The sequence below is a fragment of the Pleurodeles waltl genome, chromosome 6 (genome assembly GCF_031143425.1).
Source record: "Pleurodeles waltl isolate 20211129_DDA chromosome 6, aPleWal1.hap1.20221129, whole genome shotgun sequence".
In the NCBI taxonomy this organism is placed as follows: Eukaryota; Metazoa; Chordata; class Amphibia; order Caudata; family Salamandridae; genus Pleurodeles; species Pleurodeles waltl.
In genome coordinates this window covers 662,929,517-662,943,769 of record NC_090445.1, presented here as the reverse complement: position 1 = coordinate 662,943,769, position 14,253 = coordinate 662,929,517, and the positions used below count along the sequence as shown (strand labels likewise).

The 14,253-nt window shown below is 43.8% G+C and overlaps 1 protein-coding gene across 1 annotated transcript in view; it reads left to right on the top strand.

Moving 5' to 3' along the window:
* The window catches only part of ACTR6 (actin related protein 6), a 274,936-nt gene that overhangs the window by 66,688 nt on the left and 193,995 nt on the right, over window positions 1-14,253 (top strand). The window contains exon 5 of the mRNA XM_069239039.1: window positions 13,556-13,691. Coding sequence (XP_069095140.1) covers window positions 13,556-13,691 — 136 coding nt within the window. The remainder of the gene's footprint in view (window positions 1-13,555; window positions 13,692-14,253) is intronic.

Below are 14,253 nucleotides of genomic sequence, written 5' to 3'. Positions count from 1 at the left end.
TGCTTGATAGCAAATAATTTGGCCGGGGTTCTGAACGTACATGCGGACAGTCTCAGTCGGCACTTCTTGGACGATCACGAGCGGCGTCTCCATCCATACCTAGTACGGTACATCTTCGAGATGTGGGGGTCTCCGCAGGTAGATCTGTTCTCCACTCGGGAGAATGCGCACTGCCCGTCGTTCTGCAGTCTCCAGTATCCGTTGCAAGGAGCGTTGGGGGACGCGTTTCAAATACCCTGGGACGGCCAGTTGCTTTACGCGTTTCCCCCCCATACCCTTGATTCCTTGGGTTCTGAGGAAGATTCGCCAAGACAGGGCCTAAGTCATCTTGGTGGCACCAGATTGGCCGAGAAGAGTGTGGTACACAGACCTTCTACAACTCTCAAAGTGCCCTCTGCTCTATCTCCTGCTCAGGGCAGACCTCCTCTCGCAGTCGCAGGGGCAGGCTCTACACCCCCACCTCCAGAGCCTGCACCTTCATGCCTGGAGATTGAACGGGGCAACCTGAGTTCTTTTTCTCTCCCACCGGATGTAGTGGATGTTATTCTATCGTCCAGGCGACACTCCACTAAATCCATTTATGCCAGTAGGTGGGCTAAATTTGTTATTTGGTGTGGAGAGAAACAGAAAGATCCCTTGAAAGCCCACCTTTCCGATGTTTTGTTATTTGCCCTTGATTTAGCAAGGAAAGGCTGTTCAGTAGCTACAGTGAAAGGTTATTTGGCCACTCTATCAGCTTTTCCTTTTCTCCCTTTATTTAAGTCTCCGATTGTATATAGGTTTATTAAGGGCTTGCTTAATAAGTTTCCCCCCCACGCCCTTTCACATGCCTCAGTGGGATTTAAATCTTGTTTTAACATTTCTGATGGGTTCACCGTTTGAGCCCATGCATTCATGTCCTTTAAGGTATTTGGTTCGTAAGACTGTATTCCTTATTGCTATAACATCTGCTAGGAGGGTTGGGGTGCTTCAAGCCCTTTCCGTAAAACCCCCCTTTACCTTGTTTTTCCCTGATAAAGTGGTACTGAAAACCAGGGTGGCTTTCCTGCCAAAAGTTGTCACTCCTTTTTATATCGGGCAAACTATTACCCTTCCCTCTTTCTACCCTCCTCCTCACCCCTCTAAAGAGGAAGAGAGACTCCATTGATTGGACCCTAGAAGGGATCTCAGTTTTTATATTGAGAGAACGAAGGACTTTCGCCTGGAGGATCAGCTGTTCGTGGGGTATGTTGGTCAGCGGAAGGGCAGAGCAGTCCATAAAAGTACAATCTCCAGGCGAGTCATTCTTTGTATAAAAGTTTGCTACTCACTGGCAAAGAAAGTTCCTCCTGAGGGTATCCGGGCACACTCCACCAGGGCTAAGTCAGCCACTTCGACCCTGGCAAGGGGAGTCCCGGTGGTGGACATTTGTAAGGCGGCAACTTGGGCATCCCTCCACACTTTCGCTAAGCATTACTGCTTGGATGCTGAGGTTCGGAGGGACAGCCATTTTGCGCGATCTGTTGTGCAGGATTTCTTGGTGTAATCAGACAGGCATCCACCTCCGAGTGCGGTACTGCTTTGGGACTCTATTCATAAGGTGAGGAATCCACAGGTAGTTTGTATCCATCAGAAGAGCAAGTTACTTACCTTCGGTATCGCTTTTTCTGGTGGATACAATAGCTACCTGTGGATTCCTCACCGTCCTACCCGCCTCCCCGTTGCCTGTCTTTTGCACTAGGATATGTGGTTGTATAGATATATGTGTACATTTTTATTTTTTCCTGTATATTTAAATTATGGTTTTTGATTATGTTGCATCATGAGGGTTTTATGTATATATGTATTTATTGGAGTTGTTGTGGAAGTCGGTTCTCACCTGTTTGCCTCAAAGGCACGTAAACAACATGGGTGAAACTGACGTCAGCCCGCCAGCAACGACCGCTTATTGGCACGGTGATGTCAGACGGAATCGCGTGGAGCTGTGCAATTGTGACGTCTTCGTCGACGTGGAGTGCTAGGAAGAAGGCTTTCCGTCAGATGCTGGCGCAAGGATGAATTCATAAGGTGAGGAATCCACAGGTAGCTATTGTATCCACCAGAAAAAGCGTTACCAAAGGTAAGTAACTTGTTCTTCTAAACCCTGCACCTTTATTCAATGCACACAGAACTGGAGAAAACAAAAGGAAGAAGAAACAAAATTTTAGTGGCATTCCTAAACAACTTAGATTAGTCTTTATTGCTGCTATCTTGTATCACAATGTTGCAATGTGTTGGTCCCTTCAGAACAAAATACAGCTCATTCGCTAACTTTTTCTTTTTCATTGAATGTGCAGGTGTTTATCAGTGTTAAGGCTGTTTCCCTTTGGTGGAGTTTTATCAGTTTGGAAAGGTTTAAACTTAAACTGGATAGCCTGTTCATAATGGTTCCAGAATGCTCTCTGATTACATGCAGACACATTGAAAAGCATGAAAACAAGATTATTGGTCCTTTGCTTTTGAAATAAATAGTACAGTAAACAATTGCAACATGAACAAAATGTTTTGCTAAACTTCTGTCACTTTTTTAAATACAATTTTCCCGAGGCCTCATGCTCTAAAACGTGTTTGAGTCATGCTCCTATTGTGTTTTAAAAAAAAAGATAAATAATGGAGAATCAATGTGAAAACGTAATGGACAACATGAAAATAAATTAGGACGCCAGTTCTTAAAAAAGTCAGATATGTTTTGAAAAGGTGTATATTTGCAACTTTAATAAATTCACAAATGTTTACAGAAGCAGGCCTGCAAACCATACTCCTGTTAGTGAATTTAATTTTAATAGGAACAAATGTACACACGCATATGTATGTTCATCGGAAATCTGCTAAACAATTGCAATTTGACTTTCGTTACAAGTTCTTTTCCCTCCATGCAGGAAAAAGGTTTACTCCTGCCCTTGTCAGGAGTAAAGATCCAACTTTTCCAGTTTGGGGCGAGATTGTAGAGGAGTTGGGGAATACCCAAAACATGTATATTTATGGAGGTGCACAGGCATAGGGCATGCCAGTTCTGCAACTAATACTACTTCTTTCTACTCCCAGCCTTTGCATGTAGATGGCAAACTCAGAATCTTTCTAGAACCCAAATCCTGACACTAAATTAAATGAGGCTATTATCAGACTTCTGACAAACTGAGAACACTGCCATAATTATTTGTTACCTCGCTGCATTGCACCAAAAGGGACAAGTGTGTTTTTTATTTTTTTATTTTTTTATTTTTAAAGGACAAGTACATTTTTTAAGCATCCCGTCCCTCGGGCAAGCAGATATTTTATAAAAGTCCACATCCCTATCCCTGAATTTCCTAATATTATCTACCTGACCATCAACCTCACATGTATCAAGTTGCAAATTTTCGAAGAATGTGGTTTTATATGTCATTGTTTTGCATACAACTGGATGCTTTGTAGATGAGTGACTTTGACTAGTGTCCTTAGGATCATATCAGGAGAAGTTCTGTTGGACAGTGTTTTTATTTTGTTGAAGAAGTGGCTGTTAACCCCTTCGGTGCTCATGACGGAACAGTTCCTTCATGATCACCCGTGGTCCTGTGCTGAGGATGTAATCGTTATGTCCTCTGCACACAACCATCAAATCCCTCTGCTGTTTACAGCAGAGGGATTTGATTTTTCTAAAGGTAGCCTTGGGAGCTGGGAAAGAGCTTGCCCAGCTCCCGAGACTATTTTTAGTTTTCACTGAAATGACGAGCGGCGTGCATGGCGCGCTGATGTAATTTCAATGAAAACTGCCTCTATGCTCAGGTGACTATCTCAGCCCCCCGAGCACCGAGGCAGCCAGGAGAGGTATCATTGGAAAGCAGAGAGTCTTCCCTTTAGTGGATTCCTGCTGGGGGATTGCCACAGGAAGGCAATCACCAGAGAGGTGGGAGCGGCTGCTTAGGCAATGGCTTTTGCTCCCCTCAAATAATTTTAGGGAGTTCAGTCTTTCCGCCCCCTCCAACCCATGAACACCCGAGGGGTACATGGGGACAAAAGCCCCAGATCTGCCCCCCCAGGATGTGGAAGAAAGTGTACTAGGTATTGTGAGGAGTGGGGGAGGGCCTAAATGGGCATACAATTTTAATCAAGGGGCGGACCTGCCCAAAGCAGAGTCATTCTAAAATCATATTTTTAAAAAACTGCACATATGAACATGCTTTGCTGCCCCATCACTCTACACATTTTTGGCTCTTCCCTGCCGAAGCCACTTGGCCCACCCACACAAATGAGGTATCATTTTTATCAGGAAACTGAGGAGAATGCAGCGCGGTAGGAAATTTGTGCCGGCACGGTGATCCCTCACAGAAATGTGAGGAAAATGTGTTTTTAGACAGATTTTGAGGTTTGCCAAGGATTCTGGGTAATGGAACCTGGTGAGAGCCACACAAGCCACCCCATCCTGGATTCCCCTGTCTGTCTAGTTTTCAAAAGTGTACAGGTTTGCTAAGTTTCCCTAGGTGCCAGCTGAGCGAGGGACCGAAATCCAGAGTTATTCACATTACTAAAAAAGATTCACTTTTCAATGGAAAAATGTGATGTGCCCACGTTGTGTTTTGAGCTATTTTCTGTTCCGGGCACTAGGCCTACGCACACAGATGAGGTACTATTTTCTTCAGGAGACTTGGGGGGATGCTGCATGGAAGATAGTTTGTGGTTCCTGTCAGATTCCAGAACTTTACATCACAGAAATGTGAGGAAAATTTGTTTTTTTAAGACAAATTTTGAGGTTTGCAAGGGGTTCTGAGTAACAGAACCTAGTGAGACCCCACAGGCCATCTAATCCTGGATTCCCCTGGCTGACTAGTTTTCAGAAATGTACAGGTTTTCAAGGTTTCACTTGGTGCCGGCTGAGCTAGGGCCCCAAAATCCACAGCTAGGCCCATTGCAAAAACAAATATATAAAAAAGTCAGTTTTCAGTGGAAAAATGTGATGTGCCCATGCTGCATTTTGGGCTGTTTCCCGTTGCAGGCACTAGGCCTACCTACACATGTGAGGTAACATTTCTATTGGGAGACTTAGAGGAACACAATATGGTAGAACAAGTGTTTTTGGCAATTTGCTTTCTCTGCATTTGTGCCTTCCAAATATAAGACAGTGTGTAAAATAGAAGTCATTTTGAGAAATGCCCTCTAATTTACATGCCAATACGGGTACCCACACATTCAGAGATGTGCAAATAGCCACTGCTTATAAACTCCATATCTTGTGCCCATTTCGGAAGTACATATGTTTCCTTGATACCTATTTTTCACTCTTTATATTTTACACAATGAAAAACCATTGCAAGGTGGCAGATTAGTTATTGGCTCTGGGTACCTCGGGTTCTTGGTAAACCTACAAGCCCTATATATCCCCACAACCAGAAGGGTCCAGGGGAACATAATGGTATATTGCTTTTGAACATCTTCCATAGTTAGAAGAAGCTACAGATGAAAACGTAGACACAAATGGCTGTTTTATTTTCAACTCAATTTCATTTTTTTTTTTTCATTTCAACTGTTAACCTTTCTATAGGAAAACTTTGACCTATCTTCACAAATGACCCCTTGCTGGATTCAGAATTTTGTCTTTTCAGAAATGTATAGCTTTCTGGGATCCCTCATTGGTTTTACACCCATTTCTACTACTAACTGGAAGGAGGTTGAAAGAATCGATCCTGCAGGGAAGAGGGTGGCAGTGCAGGCCGCAAATCATTGGCACATTGCCAATTCTCAAGTCCTTTTGGCCGATACGATCAGGCACATTGGGATGTTATGGAGGAATTACTGCAATACCTCCCTGATGAGCACCATAAACATGGACAACAAATTGCCTGAGGACCAAGATTATCACTAACAACTTCATCTGGTGGGTCCTCGATGTGGCCCGGGGGATTAATGCTAGTATCCTTCTAAGAAGGCATGTGGATTTGATGTTCCAGCTTCAAGTCTGAGGTCAAGGAGGCAGTTCTTAATATGCCTTTTGACAAGGAACAGCTGTTTGGACTTCATGCAGACACCACTCTTGGAAAGTTGAAGGACACAGATACCCTCCAGACTCCCACGCAGATGGGCTCATTTTGTTGCCCAGGGTACAGAGAGACATACAAATCTTCCACTACAGAGGCTTCCACATCACAAAGCAGGCAACCCCTGACCTCTTACAGTAGAGGGTACTTTAGAGGCTCCTACAGGGGCTCCAATAACAAGGGGAGAGGAAAGAGCACTGCTACAGGCGAGTAGAATCCTCCTCTACTGGCAAACAGTAACTATCTACACTTTACCCCCCACAACCAACCATCCAACAACTGTTGGGCGAAGACTCCAACATTTTCACACCACCTGGAACCCCATCACCACAGACCAATGGGTCCTTGCAAAAAATGGAGGGTGGGGGTGATTGGTGGGGTGGTTTGGGGGTACACACGGTATTCACAACTGTCACACCTGTCTTAGACCATATGGAATTGGGCTCTCTTCACCACAGCATTCACCTGTTGGTGAAGTATCTTCCGGAAACGACTTTGCTGACCTGCTCAACAGGATGCAGCCAGTGGCGGCCAATGCAATTTAAAAGAAGTGGGGTGGGTAGAGAAGGTGCGGGGTGCGAGCGGAGAGAAACAGGAGATTTATTATAAAATAATGTTTTTTTTTTTTTTTTTTTCAGCTGCTGGCGCTGAGTCAGTGGGGCAACACTCCTCCGCCATTGCGGAGGAGCTGCGGCTGAATGCAGCAGCAAGTCCATCAATGGGAACTTCACCCACAGGTCCTCCAGTCATAGCTCAAAAAGTGGGGAACTCCTCAAACAGACCGTTTTGCCACAGCAGAAAACACAAAATGCACAAACTTCGCCAGATATCCACACCTACTATCCAAGGGCAATCTTTTATGGATTAATTGGTCAGGGATATTTGCCTACACCTTTCTGCCTTTCCCTTGCATTCCATTTCTGGTTTGAAGGATCAGGCAAACATCTCTCACCATGATCCTTGTAGCTCCCACCTGGGCGCACAAGCCTTGGTTCACCACACTGCTGGATCTTTCACTAGTTTCACATGAGAAGCTCCCCAACAGGTCAGACCTTCTCATCCAGAATCAAGGACAAGTCAGGCATCTAGATCCTATGACAGTCAACCTTGCAATATGACTCCTAAGATCATAGAAGTTGCCTACTTAGGCTTGCTTGCATAATGTATGAACATTCTCAAGGAAGCGCTTGGACCCACCACTAGAACCTGTTATGCTGCAAAATGGAAACATTTTGTTTGCTACTGCCAACCTAAATAGATTAATCCTATGAAATCCATGGTACAAGAAATTGGCTGCTACCTGTCCACTTGCAGAAAGCAAATATCACCTACACTTCCATTCGCCTACATCTCGCAGTTATAGCTGCATATCTCCAAACCAGACAACATATTTCTTTAATCAGAATTCTGATCATAAAGGCTTTCATGGAAGGACTCAAATGCATCATTCCACCTAGGGTACCCCAGGACACTCATGGAACCTGTCAGGGCCCAATTCCTCGGGATCTGCGCGTCGCTAATCAAAGGCCCACCTCCAGGCACCACCAACTCAGAAGCCTTTGTGGCGCTGAGGATTGGAGGGCCAGGCGGGGGGAAGGGAAGTAGGAAAGGAACAGCCAGGAGGGAGATCTGGAAAGGAAATGGTTAGTTACAAATACAAACAATAATCACATGTCAAATACGTTATTCACTGAAAACTCTTCATATGCGATTCATGAACTTAGAACAGAACTAAAATCTCCAAAGGAGCATAACCTCAGCTTAAGACCCAAAAAACACAGTGTTTCACCACTACTGAATTCCTTCTAGTGAGCGAATGCCAGCAGCTCAAAAAGGAAAGCGCAAACCTGTTGCAGAGTATCGTACGAATTAAAAACCAAAAGACTTCATCAAACAAAAACTCAGCCTTTAAACAGTTCACGACCTTCCCCCCACGACAACCAGTCCCAGAGCAATACAGGAAGGAGCGGAACCAATATAACAATGTTTAAGGAAAGGAATCTCGAAAGCTGGCGGGGGAAAGGCCCAGTCGGAACAAAATTACTTGGAGCGAGTCCGTCCACTCGCTTAAAGAGGGAGTTCCTTGCTCCGGATTCCAGGAATACAGCAGCAGGAGTAAGAGAGGACTTACCCCAGGGAGATTCGGAATAGTAAGTGCTGGAACCTGGGTGTGGCTGGCATTTATAGACCAGCCACATGCTAAAATGGCCGCCACCGAAGGTTGCTGGGAGTTAAGGGCCATATGTACGAACACATTTTCCCATTGACACAGAATGGGAAAAACCCTTTGCTACATCTGGCCCTTAGTCCCAGTTGAGAATGAAGGCCCATAATGGGAATGGGGGAATTGTAGCCACCATCTAACGCTGCCACCAGGCAGATGAGATTTGCCACAGGGGTGGCATGGAGGACGTGGCCTGCTGCATGAGAGGGCATAGCAGGCGCGCACAACCGTCTAAAGGTTGTCGTGGGGGGTATGTCGGAGACCGCGCCGACTGCAAATCCTGACAGAACCATAACATTGTACTCACAAGACTCATGGGTCCACAGTTTTAGCACTTCACTCATGTCCACTTCACTTTCTTTAATGGAAAGTGGCTTTCTTAGGTGCCATCACTAAGTGTTAGTGAGCTCCAGGCACTAACCTTAGAAGAACCTTTCTTCCAAATTCATAGGGACAAAGTAGTTCTTCAGACTAATCCTAAATCTCTCCTTAAGGTGATTTCTCAATTTCACCTAAATCAGTCTATTGAGCTACCAGTTTTCTTCCCACAACCTGACTCAGCTGCGGAAACAGCCCTTCATATACTAGATGTCAAGAGTGCTCATGTTCTAAATAGACAAAACTAAAACATTTAGGAAGACCAAACAGCTCTTTGTAACCTTTTCCCCACCTCAGAAAGGGAATCCAATATCCAAATCGGGCATAGCCAGATGGATAGTCAAATGCATAGAAACCTGCTATGTTTAGGCCAAAAAACCTTAAGTTTTTTCTCCCAGACTCACTCAATTTGAAAAAAGGAAGCTAGTATGGCCTTCCTTGGGAACATTCCCATAACTGATATTTGTAAGGCAGCTACATGGTATACATCACACACCTTCACAAAACACTATTGTGTGGATATTTTAGCACACCAACAAGCTAGAGTAGGTCAGGCAGTTCTACGTACACTTTTCCAATCAACTACAACTCCCGCAGGCTAGCCACTGCTTCCCTGGAGGGACTGTTTTCCAGTCTATGCAGAGCATATCTACAGCCGCCCATGCCATTCAACAGATTGTTACTTGCCCTGTAAGCATCTGTTCGTAACGTTGTAGTGCTGTAGATTAACATGCACCCACCTTTCTCCAAGAACACCTGTGGCTGTTCAGGTTACATTCTACTTGTATATATTTGTGTATGTATTTACACTTTGCATGGACATCTCTCTTCCTACTCATCCCTTTCGCTCCTTTCTCATCCGCCTGCTGGAAAACAATCTAACAAAGGAGTCGATGCCCATGCACAATATCACTGAGAGGAGGAGTCACTCGATCTTGTGACTCGAAACACTTCTTCGAAGTAAAACAAGTTGCACCACTCCAGACCTAACAGTAGATGGCAGGAGTATGCAGTGTATGTAAATCTTCAGCTCTACATGCCATGAACAGATGTTTACATGATACGTAACATAATCATTATGCCTGTTCATAGCAAAGAGGCATTTGAATAGTGTCAGGTTAAAGTTGAAGGGAAAACATTTCTGTGAAGCTCAGTGTGGTGTGCAGTGAACTTTTATAGAGATTCATGTGAGACACAGCAATTTTATTTTACCAATCTCTTTCCTTTGCCTCATTTTTCTGTATGCCTTTCGTTTCCGAGGGCTCTTTTTCCCCCACTTAACCATAAGTTTTCCTAATGCTAGTGTCTGTACTTGTGCACTCTCCAACCATCCTGCTTTAATTCTCCTTCTCTATCCTTAGCTTTGGTCAAGCGTACTGGTGCATTCTCCATCTCCATCTTTTTCTACAATCTGCCATCACTATTTATTATGTTCTTGTCTATTCGAGTCACTCACCTGACAGTCTTGATTGCGTTCTTGTTCTCTCCATTGTCTCACTCTACCATCATCCTTAGGCTACCCATTATTTAATTTTGCCATTTTGTTTCCATTCCCCATCCTTCCTTGCTGCTTTCTAATTCCCCATCTGTCTACTCCCCCTACTCTGACATCCTTCTTTATTATGTTCATGTCTGTCCTACTGCCCCACTTTATTTTACTCTGGCCTTGCATTACTTCTCATTTTCTCTAGCCTCATTGTTCCACCCACTATACGTTGCCCAGTGATCTTTTTTGTCTATGTCCCATCATTTCCCTCTACCCAACTCGCATTTGATCATTCTTCTTACTGTGTTTGACTGTAATGTTTTTTTAATCAACACAAGGGTAATATAAATTTTACCAGCGTCTTGCTTCATTTTATTAAGTGTCACCTAAATGCTGCATTAGCTATCGATTGTAAACTTTTTTGTCTACTGTACACTATACAGATAGGGCTTTGGGTCAGTCGCTTGCTCATAATTGTTTTTTTTCTTCTGGTGTATTCCTGCACCTTATTTGATGGATTTCTTCCCTGTTCTTCTCTTTGTCCTGTTACGGAATGATTCTTTTCACCATATTTGATTGCTTGAGTCCTATTTTTCCACTGCTTTACAGACATGATGGGAGTTTTTTTAAATTTATGTTTCAGCACTCCATGGGAATGTATCACTTCTCTCCTATTCTCCCATCCGCTTCATACCATCTCCACCAGAAAGTTTGCTTATGTAAGGGCCTGACAGCTACACACTCCTGCAGGGCTGTGTAATGATGTGTGGAGACTGGTGAGGAGAATGCAGGAACATATACACGCTTGTAGGTTACGTGGAGGCTTTATTTGTGAAGCTGGTACAAGTAGTAGTACAAGTAAGAAGATGGCGACCTCGCCAGGAGCAGGTGTTGCCCATAGCTAGCCATGGTCTGACTGCTTTGAGCACACAGCACAGAACCTCCAGCACATCACAGTCTATGACGTGATGGTGAACAGAGAAGGCAAGATAGTGCACCTATGAACTACATAAGGAAGGATACCACAGGTTGCTTTCTTGCCGTCCACTGCTTCCACCTCTTGTCTGTGCTTTTTAAAAAGTATTGAGGCCTGACCCCCAAACCTCTAATATACCCAACCCCAATCTCCCGACCTCCTGCTGTGCCCTCTTCCCAGTTCATTGCTACCCACCCCTCTGTGCTTTTAAAAAAAAAACTTTGTAACTTTTTTTGGGGGGGATGGACCGACATCTACAAACTGCTGCTGGCTTGCTCACTTTTCTGCCTCTTGCTCCCCTCCCCAAACATAATGTTGCTTTTTTCTATTATTTTATTTATTTATTGTTTTTGTTTTTGCAAGGGCCTAGCAGGTGCACACTGCTGCCTAGCCGCTTGCTTCCTGCATGTTGCTCCTCATCTTCCACTCACCACCCTATGTTTATTTTTTTATTTTTCGTGTGCTGACTTACCAAGGTGCTTGTCTCTGTATTTTTGCCCTTCCATGCGCAATAAGTATTTTTGTACTTACTTTTCTAAAAGGGCCGTCAGCCATGTTTGAAGGGAAAATGAAAAATGGCAAAATGGCCACTGGTGTGTCTCAGTGCATACGCCCACATAAGTGATCACCTTGTAACAGCTTTTTGCTATTAAACAGTTCATTACAAAAAGGCTTGCCCATGTGTCCACCTGCTTCTTCCCACTTCAGTGCCCATGTTAGAATTCATTCAGGAAAATGCAGGCACACCTTGGCAAATCCAATAGCTTACACTTTCAAGGACAAACTCTATAGGCTTCTTTGCCAGTGCATGTTATTGTAAAACTTGCTTTTCTGTGCCTCGTCCCTGTTTTTATTCAATTATAATAAAAACATATTTTATACTTGAAATACAGAATGTTTTATTTGGTATTGGGGTGCCAAGTACACAGACATTATATTGCACAAGCAGCAAATATTGTGACTCATTACGTTGCTTGTTTGTTAGGCACAGGCCCTCAATGAGAGCCCCCAAGTACAGAATGGGAGGATGGAATAGAAGTACAAGGATGACAAACAATAAGAAATTGATAGTGAGGCTATTACATCAAAAAAATCTTAGTCAAACTTTCTTTATTGAGTTTTCAGATCAAAACATTTGGCAGTGTTATCAGTCCACATGGATAGACTTCAGAATTGTGCCTTCAACTACTAGTAGATCACACAGTTTCAATACGATGCTGAATCCAGCAAACAAGTATGTAGTTGAACAAATGCAATAACATCACAAAGTTTGACTCTGACATTAACATCACTGCCCCCCGTAAATCCCATTAAACAATCACCAAAAACCTTGTGTGACTATTACATAGTTATGTAATGTGTGGCGGGTGAAAGTAATCCGCCCAGATGGGGACCTTCTCCTCAAATGAGGCCTACATTGGTCCTATTGCGACCTTCCTAGGGGCGTTATATATTGAACAGGTGGAGTGCATGGAAAGACACCAGGGAACATTTTTAAAATTGCCCAGTAGTATATCTGCCAGGCGTTCCATGGTCAAAGCCTGCCATAGCCTGGCATGCCATTGAGCGATCAATGGAGCAGCAGGTTTTTTCCAAGCTGGTGCTAGTGCTGTTTAAGCGGCTCCCAGACATAACCAAATGATTAAAGGATCACTTGAGATTTCGCTTGTAAGAGACTTGTTTTATAGTCCCAAAAGGGTAAATCCTGGTGAAGCCAGCACAGGGTATCCTAAAATCTATATACTGTGTGCCAGTATCTCTGACCAGTAGGGGCGAATCTTAGGGCAATCCCTCCAGATATGACGGAAATAGCCCAGCAGCCCACAACCCCTCCAACACATCTGTTTTTATTGGGGAAAATTCTTTTGAGTTTGGTGGGATAAAGATACCAGTCTTATAACAGTTTGTAGTGGGCATCAATCATCCCATGGATCGGTAAAACCTTTGGATATCGTGCCATAGTCTTCAACACTCTTCTTCAGAAATTGCCTCCACCAATAAAATTCCTTATGTCGGGGTTGAATACTAGGGGTGGTATCCATACGTCAAATAAATGTTATGAAATAGCAACATTTAGGCTGAAGACAAATTATCCACTCAATTCCATGGACGGTACCTGCATCTGTCCTCTTGTGGAATTGGCAGTGATGGGGAAGCGAGTGGTGGGGCTCTCATGAGAGCTTCCTTCTTTTCCATAAATACTAGAGTTTTTGAGAGCTGGCTGATTTTTGTGTTTGAGGATAACACTCCCTAGGCTGGTGACGCACAGACCTAGCCCTCTCCTTGCTTAGAGATCAGGCTCAAAGGAAGCCTCTAGTTGTGCTCCACCTTGGCCACCTGTTCTACTCTGTTGGGCTGGATAACTCATATGTATTGCAGGGATTTAGCAGTTTGTCAGGTATTGATGGTAAAGTTAAACATAATCCTTTAGGTAATGTCTTTGATTGTAAATATTTATTCAGGTGGGGCCCTGAGTGCGCACAGATATTTTCGTGATAATCCATCTGAATTATGCTGCATCATTGTGGACAGTGGCTACTCCTTTACTCATATCGTGCCATACTGCAGAAGTAAGAAGCAACAGTCAGGCATAGTAAGGTAAGTTGCATGGTAAATTACCTGTGGTGTGTATTCTTTTGTGTTCCAACGCTCTTCCAATGTTTAACTCCACTGGTTTTCAAATAGTCTGTGGCAAAGGCTAGGGTTGACGTGCTTGGTTTTATCAGCCCATTGTGGGAACAAAGGTACAGTTTAGGGAAAGAACACTGGTTCTGGGGCCCGGTTAGCAGGGTCCCAGCACACTTTCAATCATAACTGGCATCAACAAAAGGCAAAAAGTTAGGGGGTAACCATGCCAAAGGAGGCATTTTACAGGACCTTACTTAGAAGAAAGATTTTTGAATATTGTAGGGTGAAGATACTAATCGCTTGAATGTCGAAATTGTCTGGAGCACCAGTCTACAGTCATGCAGGAATATATTCTGCCTGTAGAGAAAGTTTCCTATATACACAAATTTCCCAGAAACATTTGGCTAGATCTGCCAACGGTTTGGACTATTGTTTGTGATTGTTTTATCAGTAAATCCGCATGTCGGTGCACATTTTGTGGCCATTTCAGTGGAAAATGTGCAGTCTGTAGGAGTAAAAGACTGACAGCCTT